Source organism: Ovis aries, chromosome 15 (genome assembly GCF_016772045.2).
Source record: "Ovis aries strain OAR_USU_Benz2616 breed Rambouillet chromosome 15, ARS-UI_Ramb_v3.0, whole genome shotgun sequence".
NCBI lineage: Eukaryota > Metazoa > Chordata > Mammalia > Artiodactyla > Bovidae > Ovis > Ovis aries.
The window spans coordinates 50,259,197-50,280,427 of record NC_056068.1 but is presented as its reverse complement, the minus strand read 5'-3'; the positions used below and the strand labels follow the sequence as shown (position 1 = coordinate 50,280,427).

The 21,231-nt window shown below is 47.6% G+C and overlaps 1 protein-coding gene across 2 annotated transcripts in view; it reads left to right on the top strand.

The window, feature by feature from the left end:
- Positions 1-21,231, top strand: part of XNDC1N (XRCC1 N-terminal domain containing 1, N-terminal like) — a 34,041-nt gene that overhangs the window by 4,356 nt on the left and 8,454 nt on the right. Inside the window, exons 3-13 of one of the 2 annotated variants that reach the window (XM_060399419.1) lie at positions 1,676-1,817; positions 2,930-3,085; positions 4,566-4,744; positions 9,349-9,434; positions 9,709-9,881; positions 12,296-12,368; positions 13,624-13,751; positions 14,461-14,569; positions 15,481-15,526; positions 17,871-18,590; positions 20,203-20,415. In XM_060399419.1, coding sequence (XP_060255402.1) covers positions 1,676-1,817; positions 2,930-3,085; positions 4,566-4,744; positions 9,349-9,434; positions 9,709-9,881; positions 12,296-12,368; positions 13,624-13,751; positions 14,461-14,569; positions 15,481-15,526; positions 17,871-18,590; positions 20,203-20,415 — 2,025 coding nt within the window. Of the gene's footprint in view, positions 1-1,675; positions 1,818-2,929; positions 3,086-4,565; positions 4,745-9,348; positions 9,435-9,708; positions 9,882-10,636; positions 10,701-12,295; positions 12,369-13,623; positions 13,752-14,460; positions 15,454-15,480; positions 15,527-17,870; positions 18,591-20,202; positions 20,416-21,231 lie in introns of those variants that run through there. The other variant, XM_060399418.1, reaches the window with a different exon arrangement.

The window sequence follows — 21,231 nt, the reverse complement described above, 5'->3', positions numbered from 1 at the left end:
AATCGCAGTTATCCCAGTTAGTGCTAGGTGCTGGGCCCTGTCCTCCGCTGTCATCTTTCTATCCATTTCCCGCTCCTCCCCATGCTTCCCTTTATGTTACTCCAGTCTTTCTCAAGGGGTGCCATTGGTGTTTTGCATAGGAGAAGTCTTCGTTTTTATAGCAGTATCCTATGCCTTGTAAGATGTTTAGTATCCATGGCCTCCGGACCCTAGTGACAACAATGCTTCCTAGTCACTATGACAGTCAAAAATATCCCCACATTTCAGAAAGCCCCTTAGAGAATCTTTAAGAACTACTATGTCAACTTCAAGGTGAAATAAAAGAAAAATTACCGTTATCTTTCTTACCTACATGGTCAGCCTAAATGGTTTTCTTCATGGACTCAGCCTTATGAAATGCTAGAGGACATTAGCTCTCTTCTAATATTGTGATTTTCAAGCTGTACTCCTAGAAACCCCCTTCTGGAAGTTGAAGGGAAGAGCCACAAGTATGTCTCCGGGCTCCTCAACTAGTGCTTTAACCATAGCTTTACTTTTATTTTTGAAAATTTTTAAAATTATATGATAATGATAAGTAATATTGATAATTAGTATCAAAATATTTTTGAAAATATTTATTATTGAAAAAATAAATAATCTTTAGTGTAAAATTTCAGTTAAAAGGAAGGGTTTTATTGCTAAAACAAAAAAATAAGATCGAAGACCATGAGTCTAGTCTCCCCCTCCTTAACTTAGGAAGAAATTTAGATCCAGGGAGAAAAAGTAGTTTGCTCAAGGCCTTTCCACCAAAAAACACCTGACTTGGGTCAGAATTGAAAATTTTTAATCTCAGTTTTAATATTGTTGTCTTTGAACAAATTACTTTATCTCTAACCATCAGTTGTAAACTTAGAGTAAAAATCTTTGTGTTTCTAATCTCATAGGGTTACTTTGAAGATACATGTCTGTGAAAGCACCTTATAAATGAAATGAAACAGTCATCCCTCCATATGGATGGGTTCCATATCCCCAGATTCAGTCAACCACAGATCAAAAATATGCAGGGGAAAAAATATTCCAGAAAGTTCCAGAAAGCAAAACATGAATTTACCACATATTGGCAACTATTTACATAGTGTTTATATTGTATTTATAACTATTTACATAGCATTTACATTGTATTAGGTATTATAAGTAATCTAGAGATGAGTAAAGTACACAGAAAGATATACATACATATCCATTTTATATAAGAGACTTGAGCATCCACCGATTTTTATATATAGGGGAGTTCTGGAACCAATCCCCTGTGGATGCCCAGGAAAGACTGTAGTATTATGTGGTGGTTAAGAATTCTGAATTCAGACACCTAGGAGTTCCAACTTTGGTTGGTTATTTGGTCTTGTGGCCTTGGGTAAGTTTCTGAACTTAAGCGTCCGTTTATTCATCTTTTAACTAAGAAGCAATGATAGTAACCACCTAAAGTTGTTATGAGGAGAATTAAATGAGGTAGTAGAAACCAAAGAAGAGATAAGCGATGTCTATAAATCCCTTGGTACTTGAGAGATGGACTCCTGTCTAATGCCATTTCCATTAGGATCCTGGAAAGGTTTAAGAGTGTAGAGATCCCTCATTCATGGACATCCTTTTTTCCCTTGATGAGGTTCCTCATTTTCTCCTCCTCTTTCTGACTTAGGATCCCAGATATCCAGTGGAGAATTTGCTGAACCCAGACAGTCAGAGGGGACCGTGGCTCAGCTGTCCTCAGGACAAAAGCGGGCAGCTGAAAGTGGAGCTGCAGCTGGAGAGGGCAGTGCCCATTGGCTACATTGATGTGGGTGAGTGAGTTCTCCAAGGCCTGGGAACTACTGTGGGGAGCACAGGAGTACCATTCCCTCCCAGGGCTGCAGCAGTGTGTTCAAATGCAGTCTCGCTGAACAGCCTTCCTGGAGCAAGCCCTGCCTGGTGTGAAGGGGATATGTGGCCCTTGCCCCTGGGGCAGGCATTTGATATTGCTGAACCCTATGGATGCCATTCCCTTAGTTACACAGCATACCTGGCTTGCTTTGATCTGAGCGGTCTCGGTGAAGCCTTAGGACATTAACAAACCTAAGTGCCAACAGATAGAACTTGTATATGCCTCTAAATATTAGTGGTATATAGTGGTGGTCCAGTGGTGAAGGCTGTACTTCCACCACAAAGAGCTTTGATCCCTGGTCAGGGAACTAAGATCCTGCAAGCTGCACAGCACAGCCAGGAAAAAGGTAAAATTTAATTTAAAATTTAAAAAAAAGTGTGTGTGTATATATATATATGTATATATATATATATATAGGGACTTCCCTGATGGTCCAGTGGTTAAGACTCTGTGCCTCGCATTTCTACTGCAGGAGGCGTGGGTTTTATCCCTGGTAGGGGAACTAAAATCTCATGTGCTGTGCAGTGCCGTCAGAAAATTAAAAACGGAAAATTAAAAATACAATTAAAAATAAATATCATGTCAAGAGGATCCTTGGAGATGAAGTGTGCAGGTTCATGCAGGAAGGCTCCACAGGAGTTTTGGGTTGAGAAGGCTGGTCTTAGAATTCTCTAGAAATAGAGAATTGACAAAGAGCGTCTGTCTCAGCTCTGTCAGGACAGAGAGACGTCAGTCTCCCTAGCAAGGATTTCAGAGAGAGACAGAGTTTAGCACTGCCCCCCAGAGCCAGAGCACAGGGAAACTGTGAGTCTCTTGGGTCAGGGGAAAGTTTCTGGCTGGGAGGAACATGGTGAGTCTTCATTTAGCTGGCTGAGGTCCCGTCCCACTTCAGTTACTGGCTCACTGCTCGACCTCTCTGGGCCTCCCCTGAGCTCTAGAATGGAGGAATGTCCTCTGCCCACCGATCCCCTTGTGGGCAGTCAGGGGAGCCCGTCATCCCACCTTCACTTTGTCGCAACCTTCTGTCCCCAGGTAACTGTGGTTGTGCTTTCCTGCAAATTGACGTGGGTCGTTCCTCCTGGTCCCTGGACAGACCTTTCGTCACCCTGCTCCCTGCAACCATGCTGATGTCCCTGGCTGATTCAAAGCAGGGGAAAAACCGCTCAGGGGTCCGCATGTTTAAAGATGGTAAGGAGAGGGAGTTCCCTGGTGGTCTGGTGCTCCCAATGCAGGAAGCCTAGGTTCGATTCCCTAGTCAGGGAACTAGATCCATGTTGTAACTAAAAGATTCTGTGAGCCAAATAAATAAATATTAAAAAAAAGATGGTGAGGAGGGCAAAAGCAGAAATGAGAGACTGAGAGAGACAGTGGTAATGAAAAAGAGGGCTGTACCAGCTGGAAGGTGTGTACTATGGGAGGGAGCTTAAGCAGGGGCTCACTTACATCTGTGGGGGATAGGGTAATGAGTGAACCACTGCATAGTGTGCTTGTGTGTGTATTCTCTGTGATGACAATACCTGATAGAGGGACTGATACCTCTATCATACCTGATACCTGATAAAGATACTTATGAACTCTGATTTATATTTACACATAACATGTGATTCACTGAAGCCAGATATAGAACCCACATTTGTGATTAGCGTGTTTGTATAAATGTGTATAGGGCTTCCCCAGTGGCTCAGTGGTAAAGAATCTGCCTGCCAAGCAAGAGATGCAGGTTGGATCCCTGGGTTGGGAAGATTCCCCTGGAGGAGGAAATGGCAACCCACTCTAGTATTCTTCTTGCCTTGGAAGCCCCATGGACAGAGGAGCCTGGCAGGCTATAGTCCATGGGGTCACCAAAGAGTCGGATACAGCTTAGTGACCAAACGACAACAACAAATACACGTGTGTGAGTGTAGGAAAAATACTCCTGTAAGTGCAGGAAGGCTGTGTGGTGGTTGTGGTCCTGTTGTGTGCAGGGTTTCCCGAGTCCTCGTCACTGCGCATCTCTGTGTTCACTGGGTGCTGCACAGAAATGCATGGTCTGATTCCTAGCCTCCAGGGACTTGCAGTCTAGGAAGGACTCATTCTTCTGTGTCTGAATTGGAGGCATTTGTAACGTTGTGAAGCAGAAGTGACCTGGGATACAAGGTGGGATACGAGATGAGGTACTCTTAGATCTGGGAATGGAAGATGAGAAGGGTTGGGAGTACTGGCCTGTGAGCCAGTGAGCAAGTATGTAGAGCAGGTAGTGCCTTGAGGGAGATTGAGGTCTCATGGTCCAGGAAGGGTGGATGTAGCTCAGCTGATCCACTGGACAAGTGGTCACCCCAGACTCCAACCCTCCGGCTACCCCCTGTTAAAACGAGACAGCGATAAGGTCTGTGGAAAGGTATGGACCGAGGATATAGTCGCGCTGGGAACAGCGTGGCACCAGGACAGAGGAGCGATGGTGGGAAGGCAAGGCGCTGGGTCTGAGAGGGCCCTGACTGGCCTGCGTGGTGCTGCCCGAACCTGAGCACCCGAGCCTGGGGGAGGGAAAGCCTCCAATCTCCCTTAGGGTGGAATTCACACTGTAGTCCCAGTCTTTCTTTCCTCTCCGCAATACTGACCTTCTCTCCCTTTCACCCAACCATTCATGCATTTCATTTCTCCCTCATTTCCTTCTTGTTTTCTCCTTAAGTTGATTTCCTGGCCCCAGCCTCCGGTGAGTCGTGGGATCGACTTCGCCTGAGCTGCTCCCAACCCTTCACACGTCATCAGCCCTTTGGCCTGGCCTTCCTGCGGGTGTGTTCCTCTCTGGACTCCTTAGACGACCCTGCGGAGGGTCCCTCTGTCCCTGTGAGCTCGGGGCTGAGCCAGGTATGTACCATGGGGGACTTAGCAGGTCCCAGCCTTTTCTGTTTCTAGTTAGGAAGCTGATGCTGATTGAGGGATGGATACACACATACATATACATTCAAATATGAATATAAGATCTTCCCTGATGGTCCAGTGGTTAAGAATCTGCCTTCCAGTGCAGGGCATGCCGGTTTGATCCCTCATGGAGAACTAAGATCCCACATGCTGCAGAGCAACTAAGCCTGTGCACTGCAATGAAGACCCAGCACAACCAAAAAGAAAAGAAATTAATTAATTAAAAAAACAAAACAAAACAGGGCATCCCAGTGGCTCACTGGTAAAGAGTCCACCTGCCAGTGCAGAAGACAAAGGTCTGATCGCTGGTCTGGGAAGATTTCCACATGCCCACAGGGCAACTAAGCCCATGCACAACAACTGCTGAGCCTCTAGAGCCTGGAAGGTGCACCTACTGAACCTGCATGTCGTAACTCCTGAGGCCCACACAGCCTAGAGCCCATGCTCCACAGCCAGAGAAGCCACTGCGATAAGAAGCCCGCACACTGCAGCTCAAGAGTAGCCCCTGCTCTCTGCAGCTAGAGAAAAACGCTCAGAGCAATGGAGACTCAGCACAGCCAAATAAATAATAAATAATTATTTAAGAAACCAAATGCTAACATAATGGGCTTGTGGCCCTTTCTCACAAATAGGCATGGACACCTTTCCTTCAGTCTCACACACGCATGAGCCAAGCGAGTGAGCCTTCGGTACAGTGTGCACAAAGCTGTTGGACCATTTGTTCCATTGTTATTCAGTCGCTGAGTCATGTCTGACTCCTTGCGACCCCAAGGACCACAACACACCAGGCTTCCTTGTCCTTCACTATCTTCTAGAGCTTGCTCACACTCATGTCCCATTCCGTTGGTGATGCCATCCAACCATCTCATCCTCTGTCATTTCCTTCTCCCTCCTGCCCTCAATCTTTCCCAGCATCAGGGTCTTTTCCAGTGAGTCAGCTCTTAGCATCAGGTGGCCAAAGTATTGGAGCTTCAGCATCAGTCCTCCAATGAATATTCAGTGTCAATTTCCTTTAGAATTGACTGGTTGGATCTCCTTGCAGTCCAAGGGATTCTCAAGAGTCTTCTCCAACACCACAATTCAAAAGCATCAGTTCTTTGGCACTCAGCCTTCTTAATGGTCCAATTCTCACATCCATACATGACTACTGGGAAAAGTTTTCTAGTTATCTATTTCTTCTAAGGCTGATCTGACTCCTCCTGGTTTCTTACCACTCATGTCTCCATTTATCTTTCCAAGCCAATACCCTCCACAATAATTCACTCACAAATATGAAGATGTAATCACACAAGGGTAAAGCCAGAGAACTGTAGAGATTAAAAAAAAATGCTTAGAGATCATCAAGCCACAACCCCATCATTTTATATCTCAGATAGGGAAATGTATGTATTTTAATTCACACAGAGCAGAGTAGGGACCGGAAGGAAGCCAGGTCTCCTGCCATTACATCACAGTGCTTCCTGTGCACACAGTACATTTTTTAGAATTTTGATTCCCAGGAGTGAACCTCACAGGTATCGCTCCCGTTGAGGTTACTGGAAAAAAACAAACAAGAGACCACACTTTGGGAAGAGAAGATGGAGTTGGAGCAGACAGAGTGGGAGAGAGGCTTTTGTCACACAGCCCTGGGAGAGGCCCAGAGTGCTGAGGCAAGGTAAAGCCTGAGCTTTGCTCTTCCCCTGTGGGAAGGGCTGAAAATGCAGGAGGATCAATGGAACAGTTCTCTGTGCTCTGCCAGGTGCCAGCAGTGTCCCTGTGGGTTCCGGAACCCTGTGGCCTGGCTAGTCAATAAAGTGGGAGCTCTGGGAGATTGGGACCTGTTTGTCTTGTTCCACCAGGCATTCCTGGCAGCTAGGACGGTGCCTAGAGCAAAGCAGACTTTCTAGTATAAATATTGATTATATAATAACCTTTCAGAGGGGAGTGGTAGGTAGGGTCACCATAAAATTTATCATCCAATCTGAGATACTTCAAGAGCCAAAAAGAATGCTATTAGTAATTATACTTAAGACGACAGACATAAAGCAGGGTGTCCCGGGCGAACTAGGACATTTGGTGTCCTTAATGATAGGCTAAATAAATGCTTCCTAGAGTCTTTTCCATTCTGGCCAGATATCTAAATTACTCTGCACCTTTAGGGCCATGGTGGGATCAGGCAGGAGGCAGTCAGCAACTCGGACTGATGTCAGACATTGAATAGCAAGAGCAGATGACACACATGGCAGGCCCTCTCTGATACCAGAGGGAGAGGAGATCCGGAAATATTTCTGTAAGAGAGGGCTCATACATGGAAACAAATGGATGGCGCTCAGTTTTATAATTTAAGATGTCTCAAATGCCACAGACTTTTTTCTAATATGTCATTCTAATGGTATATTATTGTGAAAGCACTATATAAAGGCTTATTACCCTGTGAGGTAAGGTCTTTCATGATCATTGATTTTCCAGTTAGGAAACAGAAGCACAGAGAAATGTAATGGGTGTCCCAGGTCACTGCCAAACAAGTCCTGGACTGGATTGGAAGCCAGGCCACTAGACTCCACTTAGCCTGTGCTTCGAAGCTCGGTTTCTAATAAGACACATGCGTGCTCAGTCAGTGCAGTCCTGTCCAACTCTCTGCAACTCTGTAGACTGCAGCCTGCCAGGCTCCTCTGTCCATGGGATTCTTCAGGCAAGAATACTGGAGAGGGTTGCCATGCCCTCCTCCAGGGGATCTTCCCGACCCAGGGATCAAACCCACGTCTCTTTATGTCTCCTGCATTGGCCAGGTGGGTGCTTTACCACTAGCGCCACCTGGAAAGCCTTCAATTCCTGATTCTTAGTCTCCTTTATATAGTTAAAATTAGAAAACCATCTCTACATACCCATCTAGTAACCCTTTCTATTAGTATTCATTCTGAAATTTATGAGACAAGATAAAAAAGAAAAGAAAAAAAACCTGGAAAATTAAATATTTAAAAATTAATGTAAGTCCAAGATGAGATTGTAATGGTATATTAGAAAATTGTAAATGTGAATAAAAGTGCTACTTCTCAAACTTGTAGAATGAGGTCAAAGTCATACTTTACAAGAAAGATATATATATATGTATAATTCCCTATAAGAAAGAAAGACATTTTACCTTTAAAAGAATTTGTGAGGGGATTCCCCAGCAGTCTAGTGGTTAGAATGTGGAGCTTTCACTGCCAAGGGTCCATTTCAGTCCCTGGTTGGAGAACTAAGATTCCACATGCTATGCAGTGAGGCCAAAAATAATAATAAATAAAATAATCTATGCTAGAAGAAGGAGAGCTTAAAATTAAAGGATTTTTTTTAAATTTAAGGGAAAAAAGGAAATTTGAAAAAAGATAAAAAGGAAAAAGCCACAGATGAATTGACACAGATAAATTGAATTTTGATAAATTAAGAATCTATAGTATACCACATGAATAAAATCTATGTAGAAATTATCCAGTACTTGATTATTGCTTATAGACATTTCTGAATTTAGAAGTCAAAAGGTTTATATGATATCTGTTGATAGTTATAGTGTCTGATGCTAGAAAGAGACATGGGATATCTATATATACATCTTTTTATAGATAGCTAGAGGTGGTAGCTAAAACTGGTAGGTTTTTAGTTGCAAGTGAGCAAAGTTGTTCACAAAATAAATCCTACTGGAATTTAAACATTTTAAAGAGAAAAATGACTGAAATATCCCCAAGTAGTTCAAAATAGAACTATTTTTAAATTTAAAGAAATACCTATGTATGTATAATTTGTTTCTCTCACATGGGTATATAGAGATGAGTGATTTGAGTTTTGTACCTACGTGAATCAACTTTATATGTGTTCTATTCATATATGTAGAAATTTTTTAAAATATGTGTTTTTTGTTCAGTCACTAAGTTGTGTCTGACTCTTTGCAACCCCATGAACTATAGCATGCCAGGCCTCACTGTCCTTCATCAGCTCCTGGAGTTTGCTCAAACTCATGTCCACTGAGTTGTATACTTATGTATATGCGTGTGTGCGTGCTAAGTTGCTTCAGTCGTGTCGTGCTCTTTGCAGTCCTATGGACTGTAGCCCTCGAGGCTCCTCTGTCCATGGCAATTCTCCAGGCAAGAATACTAGAGTGGGTTACCATGTCCTCCTCCAGGGGATCTTTCCAACCCAGGGATTGAACCCAGGTCTCCCGCATTGCAGGCAGATTCTTTACCAGCTGAGCTTCCAGGGAAGCCCATGTATGTATATACATGTATACAAATTTGCATATAATATAAGTCCCATAGACCTGGTTTTCCCAATAGTTTGTGTCCTTTTATCTTGAGGTCTTTCAGGATCATAACAAAATCCTTAATACTGGGGATCTAAGTACACAAAATCACCAAATCTCACATCTTAGAGCTGGAAAAGTGTGTATAGAGACAAGCCAAAGTGCCATGTACAAGTTATAGCAAATACACTCCCTCGCTGAAGCCCTGAGTTTGGTAGTGTCCCTGGCATTATGTGACAGTGCCCCCTGGTGGTGAATATATGTACTTCATATTTCTCCATTTTCTTCTCCTCAGGGCTCTTTTGATGCTCAGGAGTCTGGTCCCAGCCCCTGGCTGGCTAATCCTTCCATCCGGAGGACATTCTTCCCGGATCCCCAAACGTACGTAACTGCCAGAGTGAGGTCTCTTGACCACTTCTCAGTTCTTTCTCCTGGAGGAGACTACCAGATCACTCACAGACACACAGGACCTGTCTGGGTTCTCTCAGCACACTCTAGGCCTCACCCCATATATGTGTGTGTGTGTATATATATATATATATATACACACACATACATACCATACCTGGCTTTCTTGGTTAGATGCTGCTGACCTGGGTGAGCAAAATGCAATTTCTGTTCTGAATGAAACCAAGTGCTCCCTGTTTCCCCACAGGACCACCAAGGAAATCTCAGAGCTCAGGAATATCCTAAACCAACTGCAGCCGGGGACTCTGGGGCGTTCAGCCTGCATGGTGCTTTCAGCTGCCCACAGGGCACCTCCAGCCCGTGTGGCAAACCCTGAAACCAACCATTCAGAGCCAGGTCCCACTCATCAGCACAGCGCAGGTGAGGCCCCATGACCTACCTTCGGCTCCTTACTTCCTTACTTACTTCCAACACCCTCCTTCCTCCCTGAATGCATCGTTGCTACACAAGGATGGCTCACAAACAGGACTTCACATGGAAGAAAAGATGGTGGTCAGTGTCCTATTCCCAGAAGAAAAATCAAATAGTGTATATAATTGAAAGAGCTCTGGCCCAGGAACCGAAAGTCCTTATCTCTTTGGGCTTCAAATCTTTTCCCTTCAAAGTGAAGGAATTAAACCAAATAGTATTTAGGTCTCTTGCAGTTTTAATGTTCTGTGAGTGAGCAAGGGAGGACAATTAAGTCGAGGTGGCAGTATATAGAGCTTCTTAGAGACACGAAGTAGGGGAGTAATGTGGTTTCACCACAGAGAGAGAAAGGATTAAACATTTTGGAGTTCCTATTTTGTACCAGATACTGCTAGGCACTTTTACTAGCTAATATTCACCACAAACTCATTTTACAAAAGAATCTGAGGCTACATATTCTAAGTTACACAGCTAATAAGTGGCAGAGCCAGGATTTGGACCCCAGAGTTCTTGTCCTTCTCACTATTCTAAACAGCCAGAGAGCAGAGACAAGTAGCATTCTCACTGTAAACCCTTGATTCCACTCGCTTCATTAGGAAAAGTTTTTTTAAAGGAATGGTTTGTCATTTCAAAGAACTGAACGAATTAGTGAAATCATGAGTATATTATTTCATTGCAGAAATAGGGTACATTTTTTTTTTTGATAGGTAAGAAGTGGATTTGTCTGGAGAGAAACACACTCCGCAGACAGAGTGTGGGCCATCGCAGAGAGTGAGTCCAGCAGCAGAAACAGGGTACACTGGTTATCAGCTGTATAATAAATTACCCCAAAGTTTAGTGGCTGGAAACAGTATTTACTGTCTGACGATTTCTCGTGGGTAGGAATCCAGGTGTGACTTAACTGGGTCTCAGGCTCTGAATCTGTCACAGGCTGCCGTTGTTTCAAGGCTCAGCTGGAAAGGATCTGCACCCTCGCCCCTCCACATAATTGTGGTAGGATTCAGCTCCTCGAGAGCTGTTGGATTGAGGCTCCCCTCAGTTCTGCCATGAGAGCCTCTCCACAGAGCATTTCACACTGTGGCAGCTTGCTCCCTTAGGGTGAGCCACCTAGAGGGCAAGAGACACAGGGCAAGAAAGGAGTCAGTGTCTGGTAACCTCATCACAGAAGTGCCATCCCATCACTTTTGCCATATTCTGTTTTTTTAAAGAAACATCTGCACTAGATGCTTTTTGTGTTTGGGCTTCACAGAGTCTTAGTTGCAGCACGTGGCGTCTTTGATCCCCCAACAAACTGGAACAGGCTCTTTAGCTGCAGCACGTGAACTCTCAGCGGCAGCATGTGGGATCTAGTTCACTAACCAGGGATCAAACCTAGACTCCCTGCATTGGGAGTGTGGCGTCTAACCATATTCTATTCATTAGAAGCAAGTTCCTAAGTCCTTCCCACACTCAAGGGGAGACATGTATATCAGGAAGCAGGAACCAGTGGGAGTCATTCCAGAAGCTGCCTACCACATGAGGAAAGATGTATGTTATCATTTTAAAATCGGGAGGACAGGGAAGGAGCTCATCTTTGGGGGGCACCCTACAGACTGGGTGTTAGAGCTATGAAAACACTTAAAATATAGTAAATGCTGGACTTCCCTAGTGGTCCAGTTGTTAAGAATCCACCTGCCAACGCAGGGGACACCGGTTTGATCCCTGGTCAGGGAAGATTCCACATGCAGCAAGGCAACTAAGCCCATGCACCACAACTACTGAGCCCGCATGCCTGGAGTTGTGCTCTGCAACAAGAGGAGTGACCGCTATGAGAAGCCCTCGCGTCACAATGACAAATAGACCTCACTCACCACAATTAGGAAAGGAGCACATGAGGCAACAAAGACCCAGCACACCCAAAAATAAAAATAAATAAAAATTTTAAAATATTATATATAGTAAATGCTGTATGTAGTGCTCCATAAGTTCTGAATAACTAGACAGATCGTTGTTGGTAGCTTTTGTTACTGTTCATTTGACAGATGTTAGTTGCACATCTGTATGTGCAAGGCTCTGGGCTAGGCGCCAGGGACACCACAATAAATAAAATAGCAGTGCTTCTACCCTGATGGAGAGATACGAATCCATGTCACACAAGGAAATCTAAAACTTAAAACTGTGATAAGTACTTCAAAGGCAAAGCATAATAGGATGACCAGACTTAGATGAGAGAATCCTGCCTCACAGAAATTAGCGTTTCATCTAAGACTTGAAGAGCAAGAAGGAATTGACCAGGGAAGGGGGATAGAATATTCTCAAAATAAGGAATTTTGTATGTGAAGGGCCTTTTATTAATGAGATAGATTTAATGAGTGTTTCTAACACAGAGCCCAGATCAGAGGAGCAGAACACAGAGAAGGACGTGGGCAGGATGAAGAGGAGGAAAGTGGGAGCCCGCAGGTAAGTAGGTCAACCTGAAAGCCCCAAATCACCTCCCCAAACCTCCTGTCCTTCGGCACCTGCCCACCCCCCACTCATGTTTCAGTTATGCTAGAGAGCACCCTGGTGTCTGGTCTTGTTCTCATGGTCTGGACTTGCAAGGTAGCAAGAGAAAAGATGTCCTTGCCTGCATGGTGTCAGGCATGGAGCTAGACAAGGAGGTGGCCCTGGAAGTGAACCAGAAATGAAGACAAGTGCGCTATATCTCATGGGCTTCTTTAAAATTTAACTTGTTTTCTGCTTCAAAGGACACCATCAAGAAAATTAAAAGACAGCCCTCAGAAAAAGGCGGTTAATTTGCATATCGTGTATTCAATAAGGGGTTCATATCTAGAAATAAAGGAACCCTTCAGTTCAGTTAAGTTCAGTGGTTCAGTTGTGTCTGACTGTTTGGTTCCCCATGGACTGCAGCACACCAGGCTCCCCTGTCCATCACCAACTCCCGGAGCTTGCTCAACCTCATGTCCATTGAGTCGGTGATGCCATCCAACCACCTCATCCTCTGTCATCCCCCTCTCCTCCTGCCTTCAATGTTTCCCAGCATCAGGGTCTTTTCCAGTGAGTCAATTCTTCACAACAGGTGACCAGAGTATTGGAGTTTCAGCTTCAGCATCAACCCTCCCAGTGAATATTCAGGAGTGATTTCCTTTAGGATTGACTGGTTTGATCTCCTTGCAGTCCAAGGGATTCTCAAGAGTCTTCTCCAACACCACAGTTCCAAAGTTGTAAGGAACCCTTACAATTCAGTATTAAAAGATAACCTCATTTTTTAAATGGACAAACAGTATGTCAGAGTGTGTGGGAATAGAGGAGTAGGGAGTGACTACAAATGGGCTCAGGGTTTCTTTTGGGGGTGATAAAAATATTCTGGAGTAATCTGTAATGGTTACATGACCTCGTGAATATCCTAAAACTACTGAATAATATATTCTAAAAGGGTGAATTTTATGAGATGTGTATTATGTCTGTAAAAAAATAATAAACTGGAAGGCAGTGATAGAAGCTCTGTTCTCAGATATTCAAAGATTAAATGACTTCCCTCAAGCCTGATACTTGATTAAATGACTTCCCTCAAGTCAAGTGAGCAAACCAGGACCCCAGCCCAGGGCTTCTGGCTCCACAGCAGCACGTCTGCACCCTTTCACCCTTGTTTGAGGCTCCTTCAGCCCTGAGGGCCTCTTGCTAACAGCTGGTCTTTAACCATTCTTTCTCACAGGCCTGTATCCAACTCAAACTCTCGGCCAAACAAGCAGAGGCCAGCAAAGGCAGGCCAGAGAGAACACCTGCGGCCCCAGACCCGAAGCAGCAGAGCCCAGGAGAGTGGGTGGTGCCCCATTTGTGCAGGTGAGCTGCTCTGGCACAGGGGTGGTTGAGGGGGTACTGGGCGTCCCTTGAGGGAGGAATAGGAGATCTGGGAGAGCTGCCAGGAACCAGGTGAACTTGGGCCTCGGGCCTCTGTCATCTGCAGTTCTGTACAAGTCTGTATTGAGCTCCTCCTCACGTTGTGTTCACCAAGCTGAGGAAGGAACCTCGGCTCTGTCCTCGGGAGAAACGTGAAACAAAGCAAACTACAACGCTATCAGCGAGGACCCAGAAATTCGTTCAAAACTTCTGCCTCCGTGACCAAATTCTGCTTCCCCTTAAGTCTCTGTTCAGGTGGTTCTTATTTGCCAGGTCTTCTCTGACCTCAGATACTCTCTCCCACTGAGCTCCTGCCGCGTTCTCTGATTCTCCTGGGCTTAGCACTTCTCACCCCGTGCTTTGTGACAGTTATTTGTGGTCACAAGTTATCTTTACCCCTAGACGCCATAGTCCATGAGGACAGGCCTGGGCTTACATCCCTCAGAGCCTCGCACAGTGTCAGGCACATAGGACATACTCAAAATATGTTTGTGACTGGATGTTATCAGGTGTCAAATATTCAACCCTAGTAAAATTTTCCTGTGAAAACAGCTGCATTTTGCCAGCAGATGTTCCCTTCAGGCTGCGTGGGGTGACCTCCCGCCCAGGAGTGGGCCCAGGGTTCTTACCGCCTTCTTTCTCTCCCCCTCAGGCTCCTTCAGCATTGACATGCTTCCCCAGCACGCTGCTACTTGTGGAGGGGCCTCCCCGCCTCCCCCAGCCTCTCCCGCCTCATCACCATCTTCGTCTCCGCACGTACTGTGGGTTTCCTCCCCGGAGAGCTCGCCGCCCATTTCCTGGGTCCAGTGTCCTATCTGCGAGTTGCCGTTCTCGGCAGGAGAAATAGAAGAACATGCCAGCACATGCGGGGAGGTCCTTCAGGCCTGAGCCATGAAGTCCTGCGGCCTTGGCCCCCCTCTGCCCTCTGTGACAGAAACGGACGAGGGGCTCTCTTGGCAGCTGGGAGGGGCTGACGAGGCCAGGCCGCCCCCTGTCCTCCTCCCGCTCGTTCCCTTAGGACTCTCTGCCTGAGGGCACCTCCGGGCCCAGCCTGCTCCGCACTCCCGGTTGTCAAGGCTTCTGTCGCCATGGCACCCTGCTCTCCCAAGGACAGCTCCATGTGTCTCTTCTTTGGGACTTCTGGGATAGAATTGGTGAGCTCTCAAGGGCTTCAGGACACAATCCAGAACATCTTCCCCTCAGTGAGTGGTGTGTATCCTCGTGCCCATTTTCTTGAGAGGAAAATTGAGGCCCAGTGGGGAAAAAAAAAGCACTACCCTACAGATAAGATCCTGTGGTGTCCTGGGAAAAGTGAGAGTGATTTTTGAGTGACCTTCAGCGCCCCATGAACTGTACTCTCAGTATCCTTTGGGACTTTCCTCCCTAGGATAATCAGGTAATAGTGTTGCTATGTGTCTTTAAGCAAATTATTTATCTTGGGTCCAGAGTTAACCCTGAGTAACAACAAAAAAATCCCATCCTCCTCTTGAGTTTTATGGGAATCAGACAGACTAAACACTAAGGAGTGGCTGGCTGTGGAACCCTGGGCAGATCCCAGGCCATATCAGCACACGGGCTGTTGGACCAGAAGGTCACTAAGGTCCCTTCCACCTGTGGTTTTCTAAAATATATTCCTACCTTTTGAGCATCTGTGTCCTCTCTTCTTTCCCAGAAGGTTTCGTTGTGTGGCACTAACACCAGTTCCCCTGGTCTCCAGGGTACAGGGCAGAAGGGGAGCAGCTGGGCCTGGTAGAGGGAGGGCAGGGTTTGGAAGGGGTAGGAAAGAGAAAGCTCGGCACAGCTAGGGGAGCAGACAGAGGAGCCGGTGTTCTCTCCTGCTGTCCCTGCCAGCATAGGTGGGTGCAGCCATGGACCCCCTCACGGTAAGAGGCCTCTGTTCCCTGCCTTCCCCTATCCTTGTCCCGTTTCTGGCTGTGATTAAAACAATAGATTGACTCAGAGGAGTGGCGGGGACAACATAGCTGCCAGGCAGGTGGGGGACACCACCCTGCGGGTGGGAGGAGAGCAGTCGGAGGCCCAAACCTGGGCACAGAAAGAAGAGCAGTGAGGAAGGGCTGGGCCTGGTGGGAAAGAGGGGCAAGGCAGCACCAGGGGGTTGGAGGGAGTGCTGCCCAGAACAGGAGAGGGCAGAGCTGGCGAGTTGGTGGAGGAGAGCCTGGTGGGATCCTGCCGCGAAGCCTGGTCAGTGCTCAGGGGCTTGGGAAAAACCCAGTTTGAAGACCCTCCTGTGTGGACGTGTCTGGACCTGTCCTTCAGAAGCTCTGGGACTTTGCCAGGGAGGAGCAGCTGGAAGAGGATGTCAACAAGATGGGAGCAGGTCCTGGAGAGATCTGTGTGCCCACCTGGGAGTCCCACTCCCAGGGCAGCCCTGTCCTGCTTCAATCTGCTCCTTCCCAGGCTGCCCACAGCGGCCCCACTGTGTATGGCTTCCTGTGAGGTGGGAGTTGTGCTGAGGGAGGTGGCCCCCGTCAGAACTGGATGAATAACTTGGATGAAGAGTGTGAAGAACTCTTTCCTAACCTGAATCCACACAATAAAATAGTGACTAAGAACATGTTTTTAATCTTTATATCTCCAGGAGATTGAGAGTCTATGCCACTGGCTTTTAAAGCTGAAGGAAGTGGCCATAAACTAAGGAATGCAAGGGATGTGACTCTGGGACGTAGCTGCCAGGCAGTTACGCTGGAAAAGGATTCTACTCTAGAGCCACCCTGCCCCGCTAGCACCTTGACTTTAGCCTCATGATATGATTTAGTTCTGACTGCGTGAACTGTAAGAGAATAAATGTGTGTGGTTTTAAGCCACTCAACTTTAAAAGATGCATTTTTCAACCAAGACCAATTTTCTAAATATTATCAGCATTTCATACCAGTCAATGGGATATTGTTGACTAACAGCTAAACAAAAATATACAAGAAACTATTACGGTATGAAAGGGTATTTCTAAAATGATTAGTTCCTGGAAAATATGGACATGAAGTGTATTCCCTACATAGACATAACTGGGCGGGGGAGGACTTTCATATTGTCATTATACAAGATGATCACATTATATAAACTATACATACTAGAGTATATATCATTTAATGTCGAATTTAGTTTCAGAGTAAAACAGATAAAAGTGGTAGCATCATTTTCCTTCTTAAAGGAGGGAAAGTGTTTACCTACCTACCACATTTGGGAGGTTTTGAAGTAGAGATTCCAGAAATCCAAACGCTACCTACTACTACTAATTTTTATTTGAGTTGAGAAGTACTACGGAAGAATAGCTAGGAACACCAGCTTCTCAACCAAACTGCCTGGGCGACCACCCTGTCTCAGTGGCTTGGCAAGTCTTGGTTTCCTCTTCTGTTAAACTGGGGACAGGGTGAAGTGATAGCTCCTGCCTTATAGGGTTATTTAAGAATTGAATGAGTTACATACTTCTGAGGGTTTAAAAAACTACCTGTACTTAAATACTATATGCTAAGTTGCTTCAGTCATGTCCAGCTCTTTGCGACCCTGTGAACTGTAGCCCACCAGGCTCCCATGTCCGTGGGATTCTCCAGGCAAGCATACTGGAGTGGGTTGTGATGTCCTTTTCCAGAGGATCTTCCTGACCCAGGGATGGAACCCACGTCTCTGACTCCTGTGTTGGCAGACAAGTTCTTGACCACTAGCACCACCTGGAAAGCCCAAACATTAAGTGTACCTTAAAACAAAAACTTGTGTTTGGGATGAAAGTGAAAGTGAAGTCGCTCAGTCATGTCCAACTCTTTGTGACCCCATGGACTAGTCCCCCAGGCTCCTCTGTCCATGGGATTTTCCAGGCAGGAATATTGGAGTGGGTTTCATTTCCTTCTCCAGGGGATCTTCCCCACCCAGGGACTGAACTCAGGTCTCCCACATGGCAGGCAGACTCTTTACCATCTGAGCCACCAGGAAGACTATAATGGTGGCTAGGTATAGAGGGTTAAGGGCTTGAAAATGGAAGGGTGAGGGAGGCCCCCAGTAAAGAAGGTTGGGGGCTCGAGGTCTCACCCTGTCTGCTCCTTCATCCAGCCTCAGCCTAACTGGACAGAGATCATGAACAGAAAGCTGAAGTTCCCCGCTCCACTGCTGGGTGCCATCCAGGAGGGACATATAGGCCTGGTGCAGCAGCTGCTGGAGGTGGGGGTTGAGGCCCTGGGCAGCGGGCCAGGCGGGCCCCCCCGGAATGTGGAGGAGGCCGAGGACCGCTCCTGGAGGGAGGCCCTCAATCTGGCCATCCGCCTGGGCCACGAGGCCATCACTGATGTGCTGCTGGCCAACGTCAAGTTCGACTTCCGCCAGATCCACGAGGCCCTGCTGGTGGCTGTGGACACAAACCAACCCGCAGTGGTGCGTCACCTGCTGGCCCGGCTGGAACGCGAGAAGGGCCGCAAGGTGGACACCAGGTCTTCCTCACTGGCTTTCTTTGACTCGTCGATCGATGCCTCCCGCTTCGCCCCCGGGGTCACGCCCCTCACCCTGGCCTGCCAGAAGGACCTATATGAGGTCGCCCAGCTGCTCATGGGCCAGGGTCACACCATCGCACGGCCTCACCCCGTCTCCTGCGCCTGCCTCGAGTGCAGCAACGCGCGCCGCTACGACCTGCTCAAGTTCTCCCTGTCTCGCATCAACACCTACCGCGGCATCGCCAGCCGCGCCCATCTCTCACTGGCCAGCGAGGACGCCATGCTCGCTGCCTTCCAGCTCAGCCGCGAGCTCCGGCACCTTGCCCGCAAGGAGCCTGAGTTTAAGGTTGGTTTCTGCTCCCTCCCCCTACCCTCAGTGCCCTGTATCTGTCCTTCCACCGGGGCATGGTCGGGTCTCTGGTGGGTGTTCTGGGAAGAGAGGAAAAACAGAAAGATGTTCTCAGGAAACCTCCATTCTGATGGAGAGTGCCAGAATACTGCCCTGAAGGGGATTCATTCTAATGGCAGACAGCTGTCACTCCAGGAGCTCCTAGTCTCATGGGGGCAACACATACCCCACCCTAGGGGTGTCCTGGGTCTGTCTGATGGAGGAGGGAGAACACAGATAGAAAAACAGCTGGACAGACTTAGAGATAACATTCAGTAGAAACCTGTCCTTTCTGAATGCCTCTGTGGTCCCACCTAGAGCACCCTGTGTTGGGGCCTTGAGCTCATGATCACAGCAAGGTGGAAGAGGGCAGAGTGAGGCGGACGAGACTCCCCAGAGGCTCAGCTTCATTCGGGGCCTCTGTGGATGGTGCTACAGGGCTTCCAAGGGCCAGAAAATAGGGGGCTACAGCATGTGCAGGGCAGACTCCTTAGAGGAAGTGGGATTAACCTTGGCTACACGACCAGCTGGTTTAACACAAGTGAGGAGTAGGGAAGATATTTGATGTAGGGGTTCAGGACAAGCAAAGACTCTGAGCTAGCAAAAGGAGACATGTGATGAGAGCAGGGGCTCTGTGCAGACAGAACACCTGAAGGGAAGGCCTGGAGGCCAGGACTGATCAGGGGCCTTGAATTCACAGTCTAGTTCCATCCATCACTCATCCACTGACATCCTCTCGGTGCCAGCCCAACTTGATCCCCATGGTGACAACTACCATTAGGCGAGGAAACAGACAGGGATATTGAAACAGAGGCCTAGGGCTGGATGTAACCCGTGCCAGGTGAGCCGGGGGAGGAGCGTGCTGCTTCTCTAGAGTCAAAGAATCAGAGAATGAGGGCCCCCATGTCCAGGTAGCAGGAAGAGCAGCCCTCTCCCAGGGCCTTTCCCTCCATCCACACAGCAGCCTGCAGAAGGAGACGCAGGAATGACCATCCCCACCTTCCCAGCAAGGGACAGAGACTTGGAAAGGGGACACGCATAACCAAGGGTGCTGCCACCGAGGGACCGTGCTGGGCCTCCTGGAGTCCTAGCCTGGATTCTCTCTGGTGTTAGGGCCCCAAGTAAGACTGAAGCTAGGTAGGGGAAAGTGGAGGCAAGAGCTGCCCACTCTGCAGCTTCCAAAACTGCCAGCATGTGTTTTCGTATAAGGTAGCAAAAGTAATGAACCCAAGAAGGCATGAAGAGTAGGAGCAAAACTGAAACAGGCAGAGGGAAAGGAAAGGACAAGGGGTGAGCAGAGGTGATGGGGGTCTGTGTTGAAATGACTCAGCAATGAGATAGATGTGGTACCAGAGAAGCAATGTTGACACAGCAGGTGCCTCGCTATAGCCAGGAGGACAAGTGGGGTGGCAGAGAAGAAAGGAATAGATGGTTTAGGGTGACATCAGCTGTGGGGAAGTGGCAGCTGAGGGCAGGACAGAGTGGCCCAGGCCCAGTGTCAGGAGGGTGGGCTGACCCAACCGGGCTGGGCCCGCAGGATGTCCAGCCCACCTGGACTTTCTCCCTACAGCCCGAGTACATTGCCCTGGAGTCGCTGAGCCAGGACTACGGCTTTGAACTGCTGGGCATGTGCCGGAACCAGAGCGAGGTCACCGCGGTGCTCAATGACCTGGGCGAGGACAGCGAGACTGAGCCTGAGGCCGAGCGTCTGGGCCAGGCCTTTGAGGAAGGCATCCCCAACCTGGCGAGGCTGCGACTGGCCGTCAACTACAACCAGAAGCGGGTCAGCTGGGCCCTGCCCGCCTCCCCTGCCCTGCCCTGCCCCCTCTAGATGGCCCCTCTCCAACCCTAAGCAAGTCATTTCTCTGCCCTCAGGACCATCTCATTATTTTTTTTTTTAATATTTAGATTTCTTTGTGCCAAGATTTAGTTGTGGCACGTGGATCTAATTCCCCATCCAGGGATCGAACCCAGGTCACCTGCACTGGGAGTACAGAGTCTTAGCCACTGGACCACTGGGGAAGTCCCAGGACCCCTCTTAGATCTTGATTCTGAGCACCCTTCTCTCCAGGCCCTTGATCCTGGGGGTCCCCCACCCTCCCTTCTTACTGTCAGTCTAAGTCCCTAACCTCTGCCCATCCTTGGAAGTCCCATGACCCAACCAGACCAGACTTCTGAGTTTTACTTGTTGGCCTGCTGAGTAGGTTTGGTCTGGGCTTTTTCTGTGGTTATACTTCAATATCTCACTCTATCCAGCAAGATTAGACTAGATCTCTCAGGGCTGAAATATCAAGTGATTCCATTATTCCCCATTTCATTAGATGCCCACCCCTACGCCAAAGACATGTGCCCTTTCTAGCCTCCCCCAGCCTATTACTCCTCCCTCTCACCCACCCTCAGATATCCTAGCCCACCAGGAGCTTAATTAGAAACCTTCCTTTCCAATGACTGCCCAAGTCAGCAAATTCTACCTTCCCTGCTCCTGCCTTCCTCCTCCCTTTCCTTGCTGCCTGGGGCCCCACATCCCTAAGAAGACAAAGAACCCTCAGGATTCTGGGACCCATATCCAGTTGCACCCACCACTGCCTGGCTTAGATTC